The 26250-nt window shown below is 45.4% G+C and overlaps 1 protein-coding gene across 1 annotated transcript in view; it reads right to left on the reverse strand.

Annotated features, from left to right (window-relative positions):
- Nucleotides 1-17150, reverse strand: part of SORCS3 (sortilin related VPS10 domain containing receptor 3) — a 263700-nt gene extending 246550 nt beyond the window's left edge. Inside the window, exon 1 of the mRNA XM_062496294.1 lies at nt 15899-17150. Within this exon, the coding sequence (XP_062352278.1) occupies nt 15899-16519 (621 nt within the window). The 5' untranslated portion in view covers nt 16520-17150. The remainder of the gene's footprint in view (nt 1-15898) is intronic.
- Between the last annotated feature and the right edge of the window lie 9100 nt (nt 17151-26250).

The raw sequence follows: 26250 nt of genomic DNA on the forward strand, positions 1-26250 counted from the left end.
TCACACACACCTCTCCTTTTCACTCAGTCTTTCCGTACAAGGAATCTCTCTTTGCAAACAGACCAGGCACTGGCAGAACAAAATAATCTTTGATACATTTCCTGGGGTGCTTTGATAATGAAAAAAGAGTTAAACAGTGGCAACACCTGACTGCCCTTCCTGCTTTCATTTTATCATTTTAACTATTTTTTTAATTGTTTGAAAAAAAGCCACAAAAAAAAAGAGCAAAACAATGATGAAATATCAGTCTTGAGATAAAAGCAATTTTGAAATCTGATGCTTATGTAGCTCTGTAGGCACAGTGGATATTAATAATTCAACAAAATATTATAGTCATTACTATATTTGGCAGTATCACAACAGTGCATTTTAGCAGAATTTCTCTCCAAATCTCATTGCAACAGCCATTAATAAATAAAATGTAATTCACTGCATTAAATGTGTTGTTTAAAGGCTAAATATTTCATCAAAACTAATTCATTTTAAATAATCAGACTAGAACTCTCCTCCCAGCACCAGGACAAATCTCAGTACACTTTCCACACTTAGAAATGAAATTATATTTCAAAAAGCAAACCACAAATTGAATTCAACTCGAACATCTACATAGCAGCTCTTAGACTACAACCTGCTGCAGACAGATGGGGTCACATTCAAACAGGCCACAGGTCTCATAACTTTGTTACACTGTTTTTGCCACCCAAGAAAATTAAGATTGAAAAAATATAGTAGAACTGTTTGCATTTATTGCCTGCCTTGAACAGTGGCTAATATCTGATCCCCTGTGGGAAGGAGCAAAAAAGGCACATTGGTCCAGACCTCAGCTATAGATATATATATCCATATATATAGATAGATAGATAGATTTATATAACTAAAAATAGCTATAGATAACAGTGTTTATCCAGTGCTTCCCACTAGTCCTTCCCAAGGGCTTTGCAAAGGAGGTCAGTTGCCTCTCACAGGTGGGAAAACTGAGGCACAGAGGGAAACAACTTGTCAGTGGTTAAAGTAAAGCACAAAGGCTGAGTTCCCACGTATTTGTCCATCCTGCAGGAGTGGTACACATGAAATCTCTACCCCATTTGCCCCCTGAGGCACTCATGACTCCCTTTCAGCTGCACCTTTCTGCTGTCAAATGCTACTTCTTTTTCCCCCTGAAGTTTTGTTTTGTATCTCAAAAATGAGACCAAGTAATTTAGATCCAAAGTGTAACTCCCCCTCCATTCTCAAACACACCCAATCTACCCAGCCATAAATTGGTGAGTTTCTAAACCAGGATGAAGAGGGAGTTTGATTTTAGTTTCTATCAACTGGCATTATTAGCAAAAAAATGCTAAGAAACCCATATTAAAAATTTTAAAAATTACAACAAAAAACTAAGGAAACCCACACAAATAAACAAACAATAAAATCAAACATATTTCGATTTGAAGTTTTCACTTTAAAAACTTCTTTAAAAGAATATCAAAAACCTAACAAACAAAACAAAAAAAAAAACCACTCTCTAAACTACCTGCCATTTTCTGGCCACCTCCAGAACAGTGTGTGAGCATCCACCCTGCTGACTTACAAGCTGACGTCAGCAAGGTAATTCCTGTAATTAAAACAAAACAACATGACCTTACAAGCAGGCCCTGCATCAGATACCATAATCTCTATTTTTATCCACAGAGCTCACTGCTTTCCCCCAACAAGAGCACATAAACACTGCAACCTTCTTTCCACTGACTTTATACCAAGAGAGCATAGCAGAAAAACATCACAGGGAGCAGTATCTTCAAGCGTGACTTCCTACAGTAAAATAGCAATTTAATAAGGCCAGCATATCTTGTAGCTTCTAAATTGTGCTGAGTTTGCTTTCATAACTATATAGCAAATATTTTGTTTTAACCTTTTGATCCCTCTATTTGCATTTTCATTTTAAAAATTCTTTAAACAATTCCCTAAAAATTAGAGAGGTGTGATTTTTATTTTGTTGGTTGGTTGTGGTTGTGTTTGTTTGTCTTTTTTAAATCATTATGCAAGTCCGTGCTTGGTCCAAGTCAAAACCTGGGAAGACCTGTCAGGGTGGTGATGGGAGTTAGGGATTAAACCCAAATTATTTTCCTTCTATTAGCCAGCCCAGACACTCTTGAAAACACCTAGGCAAGCAGTCAGTTATTTACAGAGCCCTCTGTACCACATGTTCTTGATTCCAGAGAGATGCCAGACACAATTCACTGCCAGATACAGCTGTGCTACTGAGCAGTGTGACATTGGGAATAGATGGACTTTTGGTCTTGTCCAGCACATCTGATCTTATGATCCTGGGCACATGTCCAAACCCCACTAAAGTCAATAGAAATGCAAAGAATTCACTGGCTTTGAGTCAGACCTTATATGACAGTGGACAAGAACAGCTAGAGATATTTAACTTGTCAAGGAGAAGAGTTAATGGGAACTTGCTCTAATTAATACACCACCTTTACTGCACTGCCTGTTTGTGCTTGAAGTCATTCATCCTTGAGTGCTAAGGAGCCTTAATTCCCGAGCCAAAACCCAGATTATTTCTCTCAGCTTTCATCAAGGCCCTGTAAAGCACTCCTGCCTCAGACAGCCAGCAGGACCTGATCTAGAGCAGAACCTCAACCCAAGACCAGTGAAGGACCAGCACAGCAGGGCTAGAGAGGTCACAGCCAACAGTGGAATTTGGGAAACTGATTCAGAGCTCAGGCAATAAGCAAAGCAGCAGAACATGCCATACCACAAGCCAGGATGGTTTCTACCAAGGCAGTTAAGAAACCTCATTTTTGTTTGATGTGCTGTTTGGACACTGCTTGGTGGAACTTTGCAAGTGAAGCCCTCATCATCACTCAAAGCTACTTCTAAGGGACTGCATTCCTGGATTGCTCAACCCCTCCAAGAGACACCTCTACTTCACCAGGCAGCCTGAAGGCTTCTGACACTTGGTTATTTATCACAGTGTTAATGCTTTTCTGGTTGCTGTCTGTTATGAAACACAGGTAGAAGCACAGAAAGATGGAAGAGGCTTCAAATTCCATCCTGTCCAAGCCTGCCAGCTCCCAGAAAAGGGGAAGGCACATGGGTCTAATTTTCATCTTACTGATATTTCATCAGTGTATCAGCACTGACTTTCAAGGTATTACTGCTGTCCTACTCAGCATCACAAAGATGAAAAATATGCCCTTGAAATAAAACTTGCTGCTCTGACAGGAGCTCCTGCTTCATCAAGCTAAGGTCCTTACCAAGGCAAGATTTTATTGCAACAGCAAGGATTTAAACCAAGCACAGCAGTTTTATTAAAGAGAGAGAACAAAAGACAAACCAAAGGGTTCCAGTGACAAGTTACTCCAAGCAGAAGTGAAGAATCAAGGACACCATTTCCAGTCTGGCAAAGACATCACCCACAGTACTTGGTCTGTCTGGCCAAGTCTATGTACTATTTGTCTACCCAGCCAAAAAAAAAAAAAAAAATTCCTCATAAGAGTTGTTTCTACAACAAGCACAGGGGAGGCTGGCAACCCCAGCTCAAGACTATAGCATGGCACAGTGTTTGAAAGTCTGGTTTGCTAGTTTATTACAAATGGTTCCCTCCCTCCAAGTTTCATTCAGGCAGGTGTTTGTGACTCCACAAAGCAGTTACCCCCCAGAAGCAGTGAAGATATTTAGCTAAGCAGCAAACTGAGAGCCCACAGTGGCACAGAAGACTTTGAGAGACACTAGGTGCACCAGGAAGGGATACCAGTCTTCTCCCAGAACAAGCCCAACAGAATTTAGGATATAGTTTAACACTGAGATTTTTACTTTGAATATTCCAAGTTCCAGCTTGGCAATTCTCACCCTCAAGTGTCCAAATCACTGGTAGGCAATTAACATCACTCTTTTTATTGCTAAAGCACAGGCTAGTGGTCTTGAACATCCAAACTTCTCATCAGCGCAAGAAAGAAAGAAAGATATTTGCCCATAGTATGGCAATACCTGAGTCTTCCTCCCTTAAATCACAGACTTAGTCATGTTCTCCACAATCAGATAACTCATTTTCACTGTCCCAAGTTCAGGACAATAGAAAAAAATACAAGACAAAAAAAAAAAAAAAAAAAAAAAAAAACCTTTTAAAAAGAAAAGTCAAGGGCACATCTAAAGAAGATACATAAAGGCACTTAAAGACCCACACTGGCAAAACTAAGGCTGCATACAGAAATATTCACATTACGGTCCTGCCCACATTAGCAGAAATCAAGCTCTACTGAAGCAACACCAGCAAAAAATCACCATAAAACAGAGTGGATTTTAGAACACTAACATCGCTGAACAGTACCCCTTGAAACACTAATAAGCATTTACTGACATCCTTCCTCTCCCTTCCCTTAATGGCAGGACAGACCATTCAGTCAGTGGTCTAAAGCTTTAGCTTGCACGACAGCAATTTATGCACCCTGGCAGGTGAGAATGATCCATTCAGCCTGAACAAGGAGCAGGCTCCTGACAGCCTTTCTCTGCCCAGTTCTTGTCTGAGACAACTCCAAGTATCATTCAGCTATGGCATGTCTAACCAAAACTGATCGTGCCCCAGTCTCCTGGGAGTCAGATCCCCTGACTTCGAGTAATCACTTTCCTCCCTTCTCCCTCAGCAGGACTTAGGCACAAAGCAGTACATCATCAAAACACTATTTAAGTTCCCAGTGGCTGGGCATGCCTTGCTCAGGGGACTGGTTTTTTTTTCCCTTCTGGTGCTAATTCCAGCTATTAGGCTCATTCTGTTATTCTGTGCCCTGGGCAGGAGCTACCATAGCAGAAGAATGCCCAAGGAAAATGCATTAGGACAAGTTGGTCACAAGTGTGCCTCTGGAGGCAGAGAATTTAAATAAAGAATGAACCTGAAAAAGATACCAGATTCCTCGTAGCCGGCACTGTTAAGAAAAATTCACCATGGGGAACTATCACAGGAGCAAAACCCCATTCAGGAGGGAGAAAGCAAGCACAAAACTGAGCAGTGTGCCACCCCAGGGACTGGCAGAGGCTGGTGTCAAAAAGTCAGAAACAACAGAGAAGGCCACATCTGCTCCATCACAACTGATCATCTATGGTCTCTAGGAATTAGCTGGCAGGGAATGCCCATGCTGCCTCCTCTTCAGGGAATTCAAATTCCATATATGCATGCAAAAGCAAGAGGCAAGGTTCTGCCTTCTGTATGGTGTATATATATCATCCTCTAAAGACACAAAATTTGTCAAGGTGCTTTACACACAGCTGGGTGGGGAGAAAGCCTCCCCGGATCCAAATGTTTATCATTAAACACAGTTTTCTACTTCTCTCTTAAAACCCTACAACTTTTTTTTTTTTTTTTAAAAAAAAAAAAAGCTCAAGACAGAAAAGGTTGAAAGGACAGACCCCAACTAATTGCCAGCTCTTTTCCACCTTGCTACTATTCCCTCCCATCTCCTGATCAGTGAGATCTCCAGATGAGAGTAGAGCAGAACTGAATCTAGGGAGGACAAGTGCTTTAAGAGAGCTCCAAATTCAGCACACCAACAATCATGTCCAGCCTAAGGAACCTGGTGTGTAACTAAACTGCCAATTCTAACTGACTGGCACAGAAAAACCTTAAACCTGATTCATACCAAAGGCTGTCCAAGTCACTGCCACTGCACAAAGGCCACAGCAAAGGAAAGAGGAAGGGACCTGCAGTACCATGTAATAGAATAGCATCAGAGCCCACAAGTTACAGGGGGGATGTAGAGAGGGAACAGAGGAAAAGCAGGAAAAATCAGATTGTGGCCCCAAATCATCCCTGGCTACACAGTACTTAGGTTTTTCTAATTATATACATAGTTCTATAGCTATCAGGTCACATATCCTTACACACATATAAACAGAGGCATAGCATTCCCTACATTTCAAAAACATTTTTTTAAACCACATAGTGATTAAAATGGGATTTTAAAAGATGTAAAATAGCCCAGGAAGCTCCACTCTGTGCCTTCCCATTCTACTCTGAGGTGTTCCCATGCAGCTGATTTTGACAAACACAGGTGACAGCAAGCTTTGTTTTGTTAAACCTGTTAGGTACCAAGGGCAATAAATGTTACAGTCAACCCCCTTAAGTAAGAAAGCAAAGCATTAGACCACATGTTTCCCCATGAGCTGTGGAACAGAACACTTTCACACACATATTGACTCACTCCTGTGTCCTGACAGTTCCATGGATCATCTCTCCCCTCTCACCCTTGTCTCCTCCAAGATGAGCACATGAGGAGAACTCTGGCTCATTCCAGCCTCAGTCTGAGAACAGCATCCACTAGTCAGTGATTTTCATGACTTTTAAACTTTGTCTTTGGGAAAGAAAATAAGAATCTCCTCTTCTACAGAAGATGCAGTCTTAGACCTGTCTATTTCCCCTTTCTGTGAGTTGTTTCTCCATTTCCCCAAATCGGTTTATTGCCTGTTTCCTGGAGCACTACAGGAAGCACAAATAAATATTTTTTTTTAAAAGCCACAGAAAGCTGAGAGCCATAAGAACAAGACCTCAGTGCAACTAAGGAAGGAATGCTTTGTTACTTGCAGTATGTGAGGTGGAACAAGTATTGCAGATAATCTGAAATTAATTAAAGCGAAAGGCAGGTAGCATTGAGCCTGCCACAAAGGGGTGCTGTATAAGCAAACTGACAATGCCACACTACCAGCAGTACTGCCTTTTGATTAAAGGAATGGAGTTTCCAGGCAGGGTAGCAAAAAACAATATGAACACTTAATTAAGAAAATTAAGGACTCCTCAGCACTGATGCTGTAGCTGTGGTTTAGGTGTGTGGAAAAAGAAACCGTTTCTGCTTTGGATCAACAGACCATGCTATGTGTGGGCTAGCACTGGAGGGATAACTTTGGGATCTTTGGACCAATTTGAACTGAATTCAACAGGGTTTATAAAAGGTGACAGAGGTGCAGAACTCCTCTAAGTCGAACTGAGTGAAAAAGCAAGCCACAAAATAATATCTGGCCTGAACCATAATAGTGTCCACTTTCACAGCTGGCAGGGCTCCAGCTGATTGATGCATCAATCACAGTGAGCTCTTCAGCACACATGCAATGCCAGACAAGTACACCTTGTGCCACTCTTCACCCCTCCAAATAGGCAGCAGAATGAGGGATCATGACCATGAGGGATCATGATCATGAGAGATGATAGCAAACAGAGAGAGAAGAGTCCTGGAAGGGCACACGTTTAAGTGATTGCAAACTTCTGTTGCTTAATAAAATGAGCAGGCATGTTGCTCATTTCCTGGTCCTTCAGAGAGCAGACAGCTCTCACAGACCAGATAAAGTGTTCAGCATGGCTACTGGGGCAGGGCCTCAAAAACACTCAGCAGAAATCATAATCTGATGGGATGCCCTGGCCACATCTTTTTCTGCTGTATTCCATATCCCACACTTTTCTGAAAGCCCTTCTGTTAAAGGCTCAGCTACCCATGAAGTCTGACCATAGACAGCTGAACAATCTCTATTATATCTCTGTGACACCTGATATGGACACTGTGACTGGATGGGGCTTTGTCCTGGTGTTGCTCCAATAGTTGCCAAAGTACACCTGAACAAAGATTCTTTCTTCTGAAATACCAGTTCTCTCAAGTAGCATGGCTATCACACTGGTTTGCAATCTCACTGTCTCACAGGCAAACCTCTATTCAGGCCAGGTGCAAATGTGTTTTTCAGAGCCCAGCAGGCAGGTCTGCATGTCTGCCTATCCCACCACACAGCAAGCATGAGCTGACAGTGCTTCTTCACATGCAGGCTCCCCAGTCTTGTATCTTGCACTGGGGCTTTTGGCCAAACAGAAGCAAAAACCCTGCCCCCACTGCAAACACAAAGTTTATGCAAGTTCAGAGAGCTGGTCTATCTGTCCAGAAGTGCCAGGCCCCGGCCCCAGACACCCATCTGCATTCCCATCCATGTTCCCACTGTAGAGTCAAGTACTAACAACAATTTGCTGGCTGGGAATAAAACCTGAAAGACACTGTGGGTGACAGAACAAGGACATTACCCCTCACACACTCATCCAGCCCTCCACCTGGCAGAAGACTGCCTTGAGGAAACCCAACCAGGCCCCACCAAGAGGGCAGAAGGAAAATTCATTTGCCCTGTCTCACTCAGGAGTACTTCACCTGCACCTGGTGCTGGGCAAAGACTTTCCCCTTTGGCTGTGAAGTGGAACACAAAGGGGAAGGCCACCTTAATGACCCCAGAATCTTACAAGACCCTTGGACTTTGCATGCTTCTACATTATCCCATGTAAGATTGCACAAACAGTCACACAAACCTACATGTGCTATCATCCTAGATTATTCCAAACAATCCACATACTTCACAGTCAGTTCCCACTCCCCTGATCAGACAGATATGATTCCTCTCCTGTCTGCATTCTTCCAATGAAACCCCAAATTCATGGCTCCCACAGTTTCATCGTGCTGCATCTTATCCAGCTCAAAAGGAACTGTAATTTGAAATGCAGTTTAATTTCATCAAGCCATTTGGAATGGCTTGATCTGCAAAGCCAAGCAGGTAAAGCGATTGGAACAGCAGACAACAATGGTCCTAAAACCATGCTGGAGGTTTTACAGGGCTCAGGCTGGAGCCGACGGAGCAGATTAGAGACCCCGGCAGAGGGAATCCCATCTGCAGAAAAAAACCCGGCAGCGATTAGAGACAGTACAAAGGGAGACTGCATCAGCTGCAGGGGAGGGCAGAGCGCTTCACCACGACCGAGTGTCTGGTAGGACTCTTCTGGCTCTGTCACGGGGAACCCCCGGCAGCGGGAGTCTCCCAGAGCAAGGACTCCGAGCGGGTTCCCACATCAATATTTCAGCAGCCTCTGCCTTGCCAGCACGCAGTCCCGGGCTCCAGCAGCATTCCCTGCCTTTCTCAGATGCCCACGCTCCCTCTAGCGCCCGGCACCGCGCCTTTCCCCGCCTGCGCCCGGGGACCACATCGCTCTGCAGCTCCTCCGAGCCCAGGATGATGCTGTTCGGGGCACGCAGGCCCTGTCGTGCTCTGCAGAGCTGCCGGGACGGCGACTGTGTCGCATGTTGGAATGCGAAGGGGAAGCAACACCGTGACAGTCTCGTTGTAAGGGCTTTGGCACTCGTTTCAGTGGGAGAGCCATCAGGTCTCCTTCGGCACTGAGAGGGAGGAACAAAAGAGAGATTTGATCACTCAGCATCGGTCTTTTCTTATTTTTATTGCATGCTGCGACTCCGTTGGTTATGAAGGCTGGAAATTGACCCTAAAGTTTCCATGGCAGATGATTTATCAAATATGTTTACACTCACGCAGCCACGTTCTACAAATATGCAGCAAATTTTCTTCACTTCCCTCAGTCTCATAACAACACCCCGTAAAGGCAGGAAAGGAAATACTTCCATGCTCTCCTTCTTATGTAGAGGAAATATTAACAACAATGATGCAATTCTCTCTGACCATTAGGAAAATTTAGGATTTGGAAATTTGTTGCCTGGGATTCCTACAGAGAGTTTAGGCAAACCGGGAAGCTTGTATGCAGATGTGTGACTGCAGCAAAGTATATTCCAGCTAAGGGATATTTCAGCATAAAATTCCTGTTAGGCTCCACCAACTATGTCACCAGAGCAGTCTCCAACAGGGCTTACAGAGTGGGTCAAACTTCCAGAGTAGCAAACTCTCAGAACCAAACAAGAGACAGTGAAAGGCTCTGCACAAGAGAGAAAAAAACTCATCTGCCCACAGTCCTCTGGCTGTAATTCAGAAAACATAAAGGACACACAGGTCGCCTTGCTGTACTGCTCCATGTTTCCTCACCTCTGTATTCATTCCTCAATCTTACTTTCTGCTGCTGTAGGATCCTGCAGGTTGAATTCTCCACTACAGTAAAATAGCCTAGATCAATCCTACATCAATTTAAACTGAGGATCCAAACAAATACTTTGCTGCTTTGGGGGATTTCTGCAATTATAGCATTCAATGTTTCACAAGGAACATGTCACTTAATTTACTGTCTTGACTGAGGCAGGTTGGATGCAACACCTTCAAACATAGATTCTCAACGGAAGATAAACTTGGCCAGAGCCCAGCCAAACCCAAGCATTAACTCCATAAATGACAGGTCCCTTGCAATGTCCTCGAAGCAGCCCCAGCCATGAGCTCAGGCCTGGCCCTCAATTCTGGTATGAATGTGGAATTGTGTGAGAGTGCTGACTAAACATGTACTACTCTCTGTTCTACCTACAGACATCCAGGGAGCTCAAGGAGCATGATACTACAGTATGACTTGAGTAAATTCTTGACTGTTTGCAAGACTGGTCTCCAGTATTCTTTAGCGCAAGTAACACTAAAGATCTTTGCCCTTAGCCCGTGCTTTTCCCATTAGACAACACTGTTCTCCTATGTTTTCTAAAATCTCTACCACAAATGCAGCTGTAAATTTGGAAACTCTCAGAAAGTTTCATCTTCCTACAGCCTTGTCTTCAAGAAAAAATTGTTTCATCTCACCTCCCTCTTGAGAAAAATCTCTCCTGCCTAACATAAATTATCTGCTCAAACCCCTCTTCAAAAGACTTCATCATCTAATTGGATGAATGTTTTCCATTATGAAAAAAAAAAAAATAAAGAATCCCGTAGCTGTTCCAATTTTCATTTAATCCACCCTGAAAGCTTAGCCACAAGTCCTAGGGCATCATCCCTGATCATGGCAGAGTCTGAGTACTGAGGTCTGAAGAGAAACTGCTGACACCTCAGACAGGAGCAGTTCTGTTACTGAGCTTGGAACTACAAAAACAGTTTGCTGTGCCAGGCAGGGAAATTGCCCAGGGAACAGACCAGTTTCCTGGGATCCACAAACAATACCCAGGTCCAAACATCAAACTGACTTTGCAATGAAACCAGTCTGGAGAGAAACAGCACAAAAAGTATTTTCCAGACGCCTTCTCCCTGATCTACTAACTCAACACAACCACAAAAGTAGTTGCCATGCTCATTTTTATTTCCAATCTTCTATTTAAACATTAATTTAAAATGGATTGGCAAAGTCCTAGAGAAGGACTTTAGTAGCAAGCTTCATTAATAATGGTAAAGTAGAAATGCATGAAGACATTTTGCCAGAGTTGGCCTACCTTCAATGCCAACGAGGCCATACTCAAAAGCCATGTGAGAACAAAACAGTCTAGAACAGAAATTAAAATACCTACCAAAGGCAGTACAATTAATGTGGTTGCTCTGTCACCTTTTCCATTCTAGGAGTAAGCATTTTAAACTGTAATCCAGCTGGACTTTTGGAGCAGTTACCCATGGCTGACAACTATGACAACAAAATAGCAGGCAGCTTTGCCTGCCTAAAGATTCCCCTTCCTCCCTTTCCAAGCACAACAGTCTATCTGGAACTGCAAATATCGCCCATCACACACTGCATTGCAAGGCATCTTAATGAAAAACTACCTGGCACAGAGTGATCCCACTGGCCTCCCCAGCTTGTAATGCTCCATGGGAGTGAGTAATGTCTCAGCATCCAACCACCAGTACATTAGCAGATCACACCAGAACACTGCCAAAAAGCATTCAGAGGAATCATTCCCGGAAGACACAGGCTTCACTGTGAGAACCTGCACAACCTGCTTGTCACTGCCAGCCCCCAGAGCTTGCACAGGGCAAACTAAAAGGATCGGTGGTAGTAGGAGGTAAAGAAAACTCATTCAGAGCAGAGTGGTTCCTATTAGATCATCATCCTTACATGAGTCTTGAAAATCTCCAAAGACTTTTAGGTACCTTGCTGCAGCACTTCCTTTGAGAAGAAACTTTTCCTAATGTCCAATATGGCATATGTTGGGGATTTTAACATATATTAATCCTTCTTCAACCAAAAAGATAAGCTGCATCTTCTCTCTAACTCTACTTCCAATGTCTGTAAGCGACCTGCAGCATTATTATCTTGTCCCAAATGCACCTCATATTCCAAATCTTGGAGTGAATCTTGAAACCACATTAACTCTAGAAATGACAGCCACAGACTGACTGGACAAAACAGTGCAGCATGGCTGCCAAGACAAAACCAGGCCCCAGTCCAGTGTCTCACCAGCTCTCATCCTGCCTTCCCCAGTTTTCTGGGCCAGGATCATGCTGTAAGCATCAATGCAATTGCATGGTTTGCACAAGCAGCAGCTGTGTCATAGAAGCACACCAGACTTCCACTGGTTTATCTTCTGTGCTCTTCTACTACAGTGAGATTAAAAAAAAAAAAAAATGCACTGCTGACATTTTTCATACAGTATGAAAAATCCAGTCCCTAGGATCATATAGGAACTTGGCCTGGCTGCAGCAACCTGCAATGTACAGATGCCTTAACAAATGCCCTCTCCTGCTACCTTTTTTTTTTACCTCCTCTACCTCCTCTACCTTTTTTTGTAGGTCCTTATCCTAGAAATCAGGGAGAGGAAGGAGGAAAAGATCATATGAGGAATCAAATCATCTTCACAAGAAGACTGGAGAGAGCATCTGATGAGCAGAACAAGGAAAAATTTCACGCACTAACATAAACATCTTAGAGAGGGTAAACAAGTGTAGAGGGTACAACAGCTCACTGAATGGCACATTTGTACACAGCATATGTGTTCAGAGAGGAATGGTTTTGGGAAAAAAAAATGGCTTGCATTTCTTTTGGGAATAATAGCATTTTTCACCTAAAAATTCTCCTATCTTTAGAAAAGCCTTGGCAAGAAAACATTTTATCTGATCTCTCCAAGGTCCCTGAAGAGCTTCATGACCTTGCTCAATAAATGCTTCTATTAGGGCAGATTGGTACTTGAAGCCCAAATAGAAGCCTGCTTTTTCCAATATCAGACCCGCTGAATTAAGCCAAGTTCCCTTCGTAAGAGCACAGAGAACACAATCCTCATTTCTACACAGAGTAGTATTTTTGTATTTTCCTAACAATTTTCACTTCAAGATTCCCAGGCATTGTACAAAGCAGAAATGAATTCTGCTCCATACCACCACTTTGTGGTAGCTAAGTAGTACTATCTTTATTTAACATGGAAGAGGAGATCCAGAGAGGTTAATTGTCTTTCCTAAGGTCACTGAAAAAGCCTCTGGGCAGGACAAAGCAGAGAACCCAAATCCCCTGATCTCACCAGCCTTTTGCCTCTATCATAATCCTGACCTCACTATCTGCAAATAGAGAAAACAAAAGTTTGTTGCCTGGAAGGGATTATGTTTTAGTAAGTTAAACTGTGATCTGAGGGATGTATGAGGAAGGGGGGATAGATGGACAGACACTTGCTTTTAAAATAACAATAATTTAAAAAGCAGAGGTTTTAACATTCTAGGTAACAAGACATCCAGCAGCTGCAAAGACCTCCCTTTTGTGGAGTGTCTGCAGATCTTCTATACGTCCCAGTAAAACCCCATTTACTTCCTTCCTCTTCTTTGCAAATTCATCTAGTTTTTATGAATACCACACCACTAATGCACAAAACTTGTTTGATCATGTTTTTAGTAACACATAAATGACAAAAGCTGAGGTTTTGAAGTCTGTTCTAGTAACAGAATTGGTCAAAGCAAGCTGGTTGCCTCTTTACTGCTTTGGGAGCCTGAATACAATAACATACAGACACATTCTACCCACTCTACTAAGTCAACTAGCATAAACATGACACCAGTTAATATCTATTGTCCATTTCCAATACACCTTCCTGCTGCTTTACATCTCCTGTGGTCTAAGAAAATTTGTGCTTCGTGGTGTGGGGTTTGGGACCAATGTGACTGGGAAAAGAAGCTACACTGTTTGCCCAAGTGACCTTGGACAAATTGCTTCATGTGCCTGTGCCATGGACACCCCAACAGTAGAATTAGGAAAAAACTGAGCTGCAGCAGAAAAAGAGGCATTGGATTCAGCCTTATCTGTTAATGAAAGAACCCAGGTTCAAGCACGTAACTTTCCCTTGACACAGTTAAAAAAAAAATCCAATTAATTACTAAATGCAGCATGCTTTCTGCAAAAGACAAGAGAAGAAAAGTCTCCGAATGCTAGACCTCATATTAGGAATATCACAAAAAGATAACATTAGAATTTATTAGCATGTTTCCTTCTCCTTCCTACAAACACCACACTGGCAATAAACACCAATCTTTTGCTTTAGCTTATGCTTTTGAGTTGGAAGCTTTCAATGAATGGCATCCTGAGGTGCAAAATCCTAATGGCATGCCATGAACAATCAAGACATTTTCTTTCATTACCCTTCTCAGCCACCTAAAGAATAAGAAATCTAGTTATTTATATAACATGTTTCTGTAAAAGAATGCAAGGAGAGAGAATTTTGTGAAAACTGCTTTCCGAGCTGTGCTTTCAAAAAAATAACCTTTCTTTCTCCTGCAAATGCTTACAGAATGAGTTTGCTTTGCTACTTTAAGCAGAAATACTCAAAACTATTGGAAATCCATGCTGGGAAGGCATGGGGGAGGCATTTTAACTTCTTTTACTCAACACCCTTTGATTCAGCATCAAAATGAAACAAAAGAGAGAGCATATAGGTTGTTTTCTTCGTTACATGGCATGTTATGTTAAAAATAAATAGTCCTAGAGACAAGAGTAGTGATAAAATATACCATACAGCTGTTTTCTTTCCAATGTTTGCTTTCATCTTTAATGAGAGTGAAATTCATGTCTGGCAAACACAACTGCCTTTAAAAATTGGTTAAATCAAAGTAACATCTACATTGCTGTCAGAATTATTGCCTAAGTAGCAATAAATAGACAAAAAAATCCAGTCAAAGGGAAAAAAAAGATAGTTAATGCACAGATAGAGACATAGATAAGCAGGTAGACAATTTGCTTTTTCATGGCTAGTAAGTTCCATGAAGAATGTATCTGAAAATGCAGCCAATCTGTTTTATGGTGTTAATTGCTTTATACTCATTTTCCAATAGTGGCAAAACTATAAAAGAGGCATTTTCAAGGCAGTGACAAGCTATAATAATCAGAATAATGAGAATATTGTCACCAGACATAAAGGTTTCCCAGCGTCCTTTAAATTACATCTGTTCCCAGGCTACGTGAGAGTAGAAATGGTATTTCTGATACCAAGTCAAAAGAAACTTGAAGTTTTGTCCACAGCCATCTGCCGGGCGTTGCAGAGCGGGTGTGAGGGAGGGTCCTACACTATCCTGGAACAACGTGTGGGCTTTTGGGACATGCCCCCTACACACAATCCCACATGCACACACACAATCCCATAGGCTTCCCGGGACACCTCACTCTTCATTACTGACTTCGGGAAAAGGCATGAAATGCCATGGATCTTTTTTACAAACTTTTCACTCTGCTTGCACTACGTGTCTCCTCTCAAAGCTCCTTGACGTGCTGAGGGGCTTTCCATCCCTTAATGAATTAATGGGATCTCTCTGGGATCTCACAGCGGAGCACTGGAGGGCTTTCCCAGCACTCCTGTACATCATTCATCCCGGGCAGGAAGGCAGCGAAGCGTGCCACGGTGTTTATTACACCCGGAGAGACTGAGAGTGAGGGTCCCCAGGGGAGCGGCACCCGGGACACGCTGGAGCGCAGAGCAACGGGGCTGGGACCGGCCCGGCCCTTCGGGGCGCTGCCCGGGGATCGCGGCTCTGCTTCGGGGGCGGGCGCAGAACCGAGCTCCCACTCGCCTCCACCTTTCCCCAGGAAAACTTTTCTCCTGCGGCCATCGCTCCGTGTCCCGCTCCCGCTGGCGATAAGGGCACGGTGCCCGCCCAGCGCGCCTCTCCTCCCCGCACCCCCGGCCGCAGCAGCAGACCCGGCCCCGTCCCGCCGCTGTCCCGGCTCCCTCCCCGCCAAGCGCCGCCGGACCGGGTCGGGTCGGGTCGGGTCCGGTCCCGGGGCGGTACTCACGCTGCTGTTGTGGCCGGACCAGTGCACCATGGCTTGGTTGTGCGCCGCATCCCCGGTAAGGGCGAAGGTGGTGCTGCTCAGCCTCGGCTCCTCGGCCCCTCGCAGCCGCGCCGCTCTCCCATCCTCCGGGGGCCCGCGGGGCTGAGCGCGGCCGCCGCGCTGTCCCTCGGCCGCGGGCACCCCCCGGACCCCGCCGGCCGGCAGCGCCCGGCGCCCCTCGGTGCTCCGGCGGGTCCGCGGTGCCGCCGGGCCCCGGCCCCCGGGCGCGCCGCCTCCCGCCCCCGCCGCGCCGAGCGCCGCTCCCCGCGGCCCCGCTTGGCCCCCCGGCTCCGCGCCCGGCACCGGCACCGGCACCGGCTCCGGCTCCGGCTCCGCGGCGGCCGCCGCCCCGAGCGAGCCCCGCGCTCGGCCGCCCGGCCAGCTCCGTAATCCTCGCGGCGGCGGCGGCTGTCGCTGGTCCTGCCTAAGGCGAGACGAGGAGGACGGCCAGGAGGGCGATGGAGATGAGCAGGATCTGCAAGTTATTTCGGCGCCGGTGAAACACCAAGAGAGAAGTAAGAACCATGTCCAGGCGAGAAAAATGGTGTGGCAGGTCGGAAAGCAGTTGGTCCCCTTCTCCATGCCTTTGCGGAGCGAGTCGGGGGGCTTCCAGAGGGAGGGGGGATGAAGCGTTGCGTTTAGGGCTTTTTTTTTTTTTTGAAGAAAGGGGCCGGATTCTAATTATAATATTTATTATCTGCAAAAGGCTTCTCTTTCTCTCGCTCTTCTTTCTCTTCTTCGCTTTTCTCTTGCCTCTTTCTCAGCCTCTGAGACGATGACCAGGAAAAAAAAAATTAAAAAAAAAAAGGGGGGGGGGGGAGGAAAGAAGGAAAAAGAAAAAGAAAAAACTCTCCCCGGTAGTTGGATTCTGTTCCTCACTGTTGCTGGATTTTTTTTTTTTTCAAAAGTGCTTTTCAGTGAAACTGTTCACGTTCAAGGATTTGATCAAGTGAGAGGGTACCACCACACGGGGGGAGGAGCCCCGAGCCTTGCCAAGCCGCCGCCGCCGCTGATCTACACCGCCGAGTCACCCGCCGCGCCGCGCCGCCGGGGGCCGGGAGCGGGGCCGGGGGCGGGAGCGGGACACCGCGCTGCACCGAATCAGCTGGAGCATCACCCAGCCTTTTCTCCCGATTTGGTATGTGTGCTCCTGGCCGAGATAAAGCAGCCGTCATTCCCCGTTTCTCCTGGTGTATATGCACATAGACCGGTATTTACGGCGGTGTGGGTGCTCCTCGCCCCGTGTGTGTGCGTGTACATGTACGCACAAAGGCTGGATGTCAGCCGCGGGTACAGGGGCAGAAGGGAACGCAGCTGGGATGAGCGGCTCTTGGGTGCCTTCCGTGTGTAACAGCGTACCCACGGACCCCGCCATCCAGCAGCATCCCTCCAGAGCGGGCTCCGTGCCTGTGGATGTGCCCGTCCCAAGCGCAGCCTCCCGGCCCTGGGAACTCACGCGTGTGTGTGGGGATCCCGGCAACCTTGCCACCGTTCAGCAAGGGAGGCTAGCAGGATTTGTGTGGGGCCAATAACGAAGAAAGGGCAGTATCTGCAGGCAGCTCCCTGCAGCAGCATCTTGGGACTGTGTCGGGAGAAAGAGCGAGGGGGATGCTATTTCTTTAGATCACGACAGCGCAGCGCTCCCGCTCCCGTCGCTTGGATGCGTTCCCCCTGGCCAGGACACCTGTTTTCTACTGGCAAAACTCAAGAAGCCTTTGCAGCTTCAACCTCCGGACAAGGTGTGAGTAATGGCAGGCTGTGCAGGGGAGGAGGCTGCTGCCGCCTCCCGCGGCTGAGGGGTGTCCCCGTGGGTCACCCTTGTCATCGCCATCTGTGCCAGTGTCACGTCCCTCCGGACCCATTCATTGCAGCAACACGTCGGCATCTTCTCTTTGGATCAAACCCACGGTCGACCTTCTCCCGTTCTCCTGCTCCCTTTGACAAGTGTCGATAATTAGCGATTTTCTAATCGTCCCACCCTCCTACTTCCCGCATGAGCCATTCTTTGCCGTCCAAGGACGGATCCACCAACTACACGGCTCTCCCCGCGGTCTCCCCCTTCCCCATCGCCAGGCCCGGTGCGGGGACGGCTCAGCAATTCCTCCCGCCTACCGCGGGTCTCCCAGCCCGGCAGGAGCGAGCGGAGCTGGCCCTGCCCGCACTGGGCAGCGGGGAGGTTCCTGTCCAGCTCGGCCAGCGCCTGCTGCAGAGCGCCCGGCTCGGGATGGGGGCTCCGTGCAGCCCGGCGGGCTCAGGGGGAAGCGAGGAGAGAGCCGGAGGAGGAAACGGGCCGGGCACATCGCTGCCTGCTGCTCAAGGGCTGTCCTGAAGGAGTGGGAAGAGGGGCCGGCGTGGCAGCCGGCGCGCACAGAACAGCGCTGACAGCTCCGGGAAGGCGGCGGGGGCCCCGTATTAGCCTTAACTCCCGACGCAGAGAAGGAAAGTGGGAGGGGGGAGTAGGGGAAACGAATCACCCACTCCCAACGCAACGGATGATATTCCTGGCTTGGACTCGGCTCCCTTTTGCACCGTGCTGCCAAAATGTTTAGATGACAATTTATTTGTGTGGGAGCAATGACGTGGGCCTGAGGCAGAGCTGTTCCATAAAACCTCAGGCAAGGGGATTTTACAAATTGCACGCACTCGTGGCAGATGCTACCCTGCCTGCACAACACACGCCAGCCCTGAGGCTGCAGCCTCCTACTGCTCGTAGGCAAACAGCAGGGGGGTGGGGAACAGGAAGGAGCCCACTGCCCCCCCAAACTTGTCTGCTGCAGGAATAGAGTCCCCAGGTATGTGGCAGGAGCTGCACACTTGCCACCCCAGTGTCTTGTCATTGCTGTGCACTGTGAGGGGAGGCACTGCCCACCTAATGCCATCCTCCAGCTGTGACGGGTAGAACTTGTTCTTAAATTATAATCAAAGTTTCTGCAGGCCCCCTGGGCCCAGCAGCAGCTAACTGCTGCTCCTGAAGGTCTCTGCCTATCCAGAAACGCAGGCACCACATAATAAAAGCTACTGTGGCGCTAGCAATTGCCACTACTTAGCCAGTCCCCTGTAGTGCTGTCCACCCAGTCCCATTTATCTTCTCAGCCTTGCTTTTCACTGCTTAAGACCTAGTCCTTATCCAGATCTCGATCAGTCACTCCTTTGTGCAGCAGCATCCTTGACTTCATGGCCAAAGCCCACCCAGACCAAGACGGGACTTCTGGGCACATCTCATTTCACAAATCCTGCCAGCACAAGGCATTGCTTTGTGTCCACCTCATTGCTCTTTGTCACCACAAGAGCCCAGATGTTCTGGACAGGGCACAGAATGTGATGGTGAACACTTTATTTAGGACAGTACTTTCACCACTCCAGTTGCAGGTGTTTTCTACCCTGCAGACTGAAGAGCCATTACTTGGAATCACCCTCTGTGAATGTCATCCTCATCTACCACACTCAGAGGTAGCCCCAGACATTCAGTGCCAGCTGTATCAGTGAGATTAATCTAAGCTCTAATTTCTCATACAGACACCTACAGGAAGCTCTGGTCTTTCTGAAGCAAGTTCTAAAATGCCTTCTTCAGTGCCTGCTTATTGCTGTTAAATAATAGGGTGCACAGCTGGGGGAGTCCCACTGATGATGTGGGACAGTGTACTGGAATCTCCCCGCTCTGCATCTCCCCCTCCTCGGCAGAAGCCTCCGTGCTAAAGAAAGCAGCAGCAGTACTCTGTAGTATCTTTCCTTCTCTAGAAAACACAGGTAATGTGAGCAACACCTCCATCTCCTGCACGATTCGCGAACTGCGTGCCCATCACCAGCACACAGAAAATAGGGGCTGTTCCAGTCTGTACCATCAATGTTGCAAGAATAACAGATTTGCTTCAAAACCTGGCCTCTTGCATGACAGAGTGACAGTGAGGATGTCATCTGACAACCCTAGATTTGCACAGTCTATATCCAAGAATAGAAATGGAATAGTTCAACACAGTATCCATTACAGACTGTTTTAATCCCTGCTCTAATCCATTATGATCTGCTTTAATCCCCACCCAGCTGCAAACATCCATTCAAAGAAGCAGGGGTTGGTGTTATATTCTGTTGGACCATGTTGATTTTTAATTGATGTAAGAAAACCATATGTCCTAACACCAGGCAATGCAGAGGATTTCTAAGTAAGCAAGTAAGTAAATGTTCCGGAAGGCAAATTGTGGCACAAATATAAAGTAGCAGAACATTCCTACAACCAAGGGGGAGCCGAGTTCAGTTAAGGATAAAAAAACAATTGGGGGAGTTATGTTTGTATGGAGGGGGTGATTTGGATGGAAGAAGACTAATGACACTATCTAAAGAAAGAAACAAATAGAGCCTGGCAATTGCCAAAGCCTTCAAAAACGGCATTGATTATTTGGAGTTTTCTTTTTTTTCCCCCCTTCCTATTCTGTGACTTTCATGTGGGGAAAAAATAATTCTGAAATGTTAACTTCTGTCACACATATCAATAACTTTGTCATCACTGTCAATTGCAGACCTGCTCCCCAGTACCCTTCTGTTTTGCCCAGCTCTGCCTATCATTGCTCCATGTCCCTCTCCTCCTGCAGGATTTCACATACCTAGACCTCCCTGCAGGCCCAGAGCATGCCTCCCAGGCACTATCCCCCCTGGAAATTTCTGAGTGGGAGCTGGAACATGAAATAAAGGAGGAAGAGTTAGGTAAGAGATCATAAGAGGAAAATTTAGAGAGGAGGGGAAAGAAATAAATGTCCAGCTACACTGCACTCTTTTCACACACTCATATCATCCCCTGAAGGTCTCCTGCACTACTCAAGCCCTCCCAAGGGAGGAAATCCCACACATACCAAAAGAAAAATCAGCGCTTGCTCCAGTTAACTTTAGCCTATTTATTATGTGTGAGACCAGTCACTGGAAAACAAAGCAGCTCTGTGATAATGCTGTCTTGATTTCCAAGGAAAAACTTGAACCTACCTAAACAAAAATCATTAAAAGCTGAAGTGTCCCTAAACCCTCAGACAAAACATCACCTGCAGGCAGGGCCTCCACCATTTTTGCTGGTGCAGTACGACCCCCATGATGGGACAGATTTTCCCTGAGCACAGCCAGCCAGGGTGTACAGCAGACAGTCTGACTGAAGAACAGCAGGCCCGTGGCACTGACAGACTTGCTGCAAAGCTCCTGAACAGGGGATGCAGAAAACTCTGCAGATGCTGCAAGAGGGAGTCTGGTTTCTGCACTGAACAATGAAGTGGGAGTCCAGCAGCCCAGCACAGCAGCAGGAAACACAGGTACCACATAGCAGCACACCAAGGGAGGTGTTTTACACAGCTTGGAGCAAGGGACAATGGTGGGACTACTTGGTCTCAGCTGATCTCAGTACAGGGTCCTCACAAAGTGGATCCCCTCACTGCACCACAGCACTACCATCTCTTTGATCAATACCACTGATACAGTGCCCCAGAGCTGGAGAGGGAGCCACAGGACACATTGGGACTGCAGCAGGTAGAGGCTTAGCAGAGTGAAGAACCACTTCTGAGAATCTCACCTCGAGCTCACCAGCATGAAAAGATGTCAGGTCAGGTTTGGTGACCAACCTGACATCATTGCTCCTTTTGATTTTATCCATCTGAACAACATATCTGTGGGAGACAGAAGAGCCTCTTTGATTCAGGGATGCTCAGACAGCTGCACTATCTTCACTCACTGATAAGGCTGCTCAAAAGGTACACAGCCTGCAGAGTGCAGGTTTGGCTAGACACATAGCAGGCAGGGGTGCTTTCAATTTTCTGGGGAAATTCAGCAGGTTTTAAATCATGTTTCTAGTTAACATTGGGTTTTGTTGTTCATCTTAAAGCCAAGATAAGAAAATCCCCTTCTGCTGATAATCAGCATCATCAGGAATGCCAAATAGATTATCAGAATGGAATGAGTGCACAGATTTGCAGCATATACAAAGATAAATTGTGTAGCACACAAGTTCAGTGTTGAATTCACGTATACTGAAGGTTCCATATATTTTTATCTTAGAGATTCCAGTCAGAAATACAGGATCCCACTTCTCCCAGATTTAAAATCATCTAAGACCACAGTAAGATACTCAGTTTTCAGAAGTATTTGCCAAGTTTTTGAAAATATGCTCCTCAGCATTACTTAGAGAGCTCTGGATCAGGACATTTAAACCTTCAGGCCCTCTTTGTCTTCTGAATTCAATGAGCTCATCTAAAAGCTGGGTCCAACTATGTCACATATTATGAGGAGAGGACGAATCATAGCTTAAGATGTTACAATTTCTAAGAATACTCTATGATTACTGAGATACCCCATTTGGAGAAAGCTGATTAAAACCAGAAATGTGGCTACTATTCATTAGATCATTGATTCAGAAAGACTAAAGGACCCTCATCTCCCTTTCTGTCCCAAGGTATGCCTCAGTCTTGCAGGTTCCCTGAAGAAAAGGAATCTCTCTTACTGTTAGATATTTTGCGCACCTGTCATCGGGTTTTCATTTCTGGTTGTTAATAAAGCCTCATGCCTAAGAGGGTTTAGGATTGGCTTCACAGCCACTAAAAGGCAAAGCAGAAATACTGCCTTGCTGTGAAAAGGCAATCTCTGTGAACATGAAACCTCCCCTATGCTTGTTCCATTCCTGCAGAAAGAAGACAGAAAAATGACAAAGTTCCTTCTCCCCTGCCTCAGAGCACCACTGGGAGAATGAGGCTGCTGTGGCCAGTGACACAGCAACAGTTCTTTCTCTCTAAGGCTTTGTTCCTTCCCCAGCTACTTTTTTTGTTTTATCTTCCAGACAAATCTTTCCTTCTTCCACTCTTCTCTTCCCCTAAGTTTGAGATAGACTCAGAAGGGGAAGGAGCTGGTATTGTCTCTCCTCTATTCAAGCTAAATACGAAGTGATTTCTTGTGTGTGAATGCACAAAGACAGAATTTTCTTAGCAAGTTAGAGAGAAACAAGTCTGACAGCAACCCCAGCTTTGATGGTGGGACTTCACAGGAGGATGTTGAACCTGCAACAGCTTGGTGCTGTTTTCTCCCCAACAACAAACACCACCTTTTAAGAGTCTCACCTATGGCTATTTCCCTCCCTTCTTTTAAGAAGAAACCCAGACGAGAGAAATTGAACTACAGCACTGAGGAAAGACTTTATACTAGTCAACATGAAGGAAAGGTTGTATACTTAGCACAGAAGAAACAAATCAAAAAGGAAATAAAGAAAAATAACACAAAATTACAGCAGTAGGTAGCTGGCTGTAGGCAGGTGTTTCTTACCAAGCCAGTCCTGGCAGCTCCCAGATCTCCTGTGCACTGAATCAGCAATAACTAACTCCTAAAAGGAGCCAGGTTAAATCAAATATCATGTAAACAGAGTTTGAAACATTCTGAAGGGGGAAGTCTCAGGAAAATGTTTGCTCCCAACACCTCTAAGCCAAGAAGCAGGACAGAATTAACTCGCTGATTTTACAGCCTTTGCTAGACTGTCTTGGCCAATAGCTTCAATTCCCAGGGCACCAACTCAAGTTTCACACCACCAAAGGAAATTAGGAAAGCTAACACCAGCCCCATGAAGAGAATAATGTACACAATGCAATGAATTCTGACTGGCAAAGGCCAGGCATCACAGCTGTATATATTTCCATGATACAAATGCCAATTACTAAATTAATAACAGTTTGAACTCTGGCAATGCCTATAGTACCTGTCAAGCTCCAGGTAAAGGCCTGCAAATGCAGCAAAGAGACAATCCCCTCTCTGAAGTTTAGGTCATGACTTGAAAACAACACACAAGTTCCCTGCTTTCAAAACAGACTGAAAATGAGAACAGTTAAGGAGACTGATCTTCATAAAATAAAAATGTACTGGGGCAAATCAGGGAGTTCATCTGGACAAGGAGGAGGGAAAACCTGCACAGGGATTTATTGAAATGGAAAACCTATCACAGGTGGAGAGACCAAAAAACCTGAAAGGTCTGGGAAGGTTCAAGAGAACCTCTTGCCTTGAAAGACCACCTGACCACATTTGTTACTCCAACACAGAGTGTATTCACCCCGTGTTCTAGCAAGCAATTTAGCAGCTTCCTTCTTTTCTTGGTGGTTTGAATCTATTCCTTAGCTTTGGGGCAGATGTCCAGGTTCCAGTGCAATACTGCAGAGACCACCCTTGTCTTTTCTTCCTTTTCTGAATCTGCCCAACACTTGGCAATTTCAGAGGCACTCACAAAACAGAAGAGCAATCTCAAAAGGGTTAAAATTCAGGGACACAAATCAAAACGCAATTAATAAGTCTGCTGCGTAAAAGATCCTAATGCTCATAATGCAATTGGCAAGGGCTGAACATTTTTCTTTGGGCTTCCTCTACTCCACGCCTGCAATAATGCACGGTAACATCGTTAGCATTGATTTGCCGCAAGGTGCATGTACTACATCTGCAAGCTAACAGGGAAAATGGAGGGAGTCTCTGTCCCTGAAAGGCTGGAATTACTTCATTATCCAAGGAAAACGACATGCAGATTTAACAGCACAGGGAAGGGTTAGGACTCACTTCCCCCATTCCCAAAGAATACAGAACAACACTTCTCTGCTACATGATCTCTATGCAAAGCAAACACTCCTGGTTTGTTATTATTAATTACCCAGCTCCTATTCACTGGAATTCAGAGGTGTTGATACTTCCCATCACCCCCAGCTATGCTTGCAATTCATAAATCATACTGAGAGGAGTTACCAGGAGAGGAGAGGAAATACTAAAGGCAACTTGCAAGCATCTCTGAATAAGCAGCTGCTGCTCAAAGAGGCTGCATCCTCTGCACAGAGTCTGATGTAAACCATTGTTAGTGTTATGAGACAGCAAGAGACATGTCCAAAGTGGGCAGGCAAGACAAAGAAACAATGCATTCAGACAGAAAAGGTAGAGGAAAGCAGATGGCCCTGAGGATTAACCTTTCATCTTCACATCCACAGGTTAGATCAGATCAGATGGTCTGATAAAAGCTCAAAGGCTCTATTATGGTGATTAATCTGGAAGGGGTTGACTGTAGTCCAAACAGAGAGAAAGATGATAGGTCTAGTGATCAAACCAGCATTGATTTCCCTTCCCCTGGAGTTTAAAACCTCTTTCCCAGTTTTCTATTTCTAGAATGGATCTGAAATTGCCTCACTCTATCAAAGGCAAAGTTCTGAATGGGGTTTTGGCCATCCCACACCTCCTACCTCTTCATACAGGTACACATTCCAGAGGAATGTGTCCACTCTCCTGCTTATCACAGTGACTGTGCTGAAACTTGAGTCCTTTTTAAGGAATTGAGAAATACAAGTTTGATACCCAAGGGATTTGTCTCTTAGGGCAGTTAAGAGACTGATGACCACACCTTGTTATTGACTCCACTCATTTGCCCTCTGGCTGGCAACAGGACAATGCCAAATCAAATCTGGCTGGAAAAAAAAAAAAAACAAAAAACCACGTTAGGAGCATCTGGACCCAAATTTATCCCTCTCTGTGAATGCTCTCAATTCACAGGGTTGCAATTTCTGGGTTGGTTTTTTCCCCTCTTCTTTTCAAAAATCATTTCAAAGTTACAAGCACTTGATCCTTGAAAGCAAGGTTTGTTGGAAAGGAATGGCAGCTTCTTGTAAGGCTTGCAAGGTACCTCGAGAAAAGAAAAACTTAAAAGCATACAAGCCCTTCATTTGGCCACACAGCATCACAAGTTCAGTTTTCTTATTTTGAGGAAAGGAAAGAATCTTCTCCTCTTTCCTCCTTTCTACATTTTGCAGTTCAACCCAGAGAAACTAAAGATTTTCAGTTGCTTTGCTCTTTTTCCATTGTGGACTGTGCATGTTTTCACTTTCCTCACAGTGCACCTCTTCCAATACTTTTTCAGCCCTGGAAGCTTGACAATGTGGCAAAAGAAACAATGAAAGTAACACAGAAACAGAAAAAGAAATCAGTTGGAAGTTATTCATTCCTGTATGCTACACTATACTGAAGAGAAAAAGGGACAAAACGGGGCAAAATATCATCTTCAAAGACCACTGACCTGAAATTCTGAAATACTGAGATTTCTGGTCTCAGCGAAAATCAGAGAAAGGAGAGACAAAAAAAAAATCACAAATACCTTAACAGAGGTCATCTTCTCTTTAAATGTTTAAATTTTTATTTAAAGAATTTTTAAATAAGTTTTTTTTTATTAAATAAAACCCTGAATTATTGCATAAATTTTAGCAATAGCAAGTACAGCTTGACACTTCGCTTTCCACAAGTGAATTTCTCACTGCTACCATAGTAGCATTTTTATGTTGCATTTA

The sequence above is a fragment of the Cinclus cinclus genome, chromosome 7 (genome assembly GCF_963662255.1).
Source record: "Cinclus cinclus chromosome 7, bCinCin1.1, whole genome shotgun sequence".
Classification (NCBI taxonomy): Eukaryota; Metazoa; Chordata; class Aves; order Passeriformes; family Cinclidae; genus Cinclus; species Cinclus cinclus.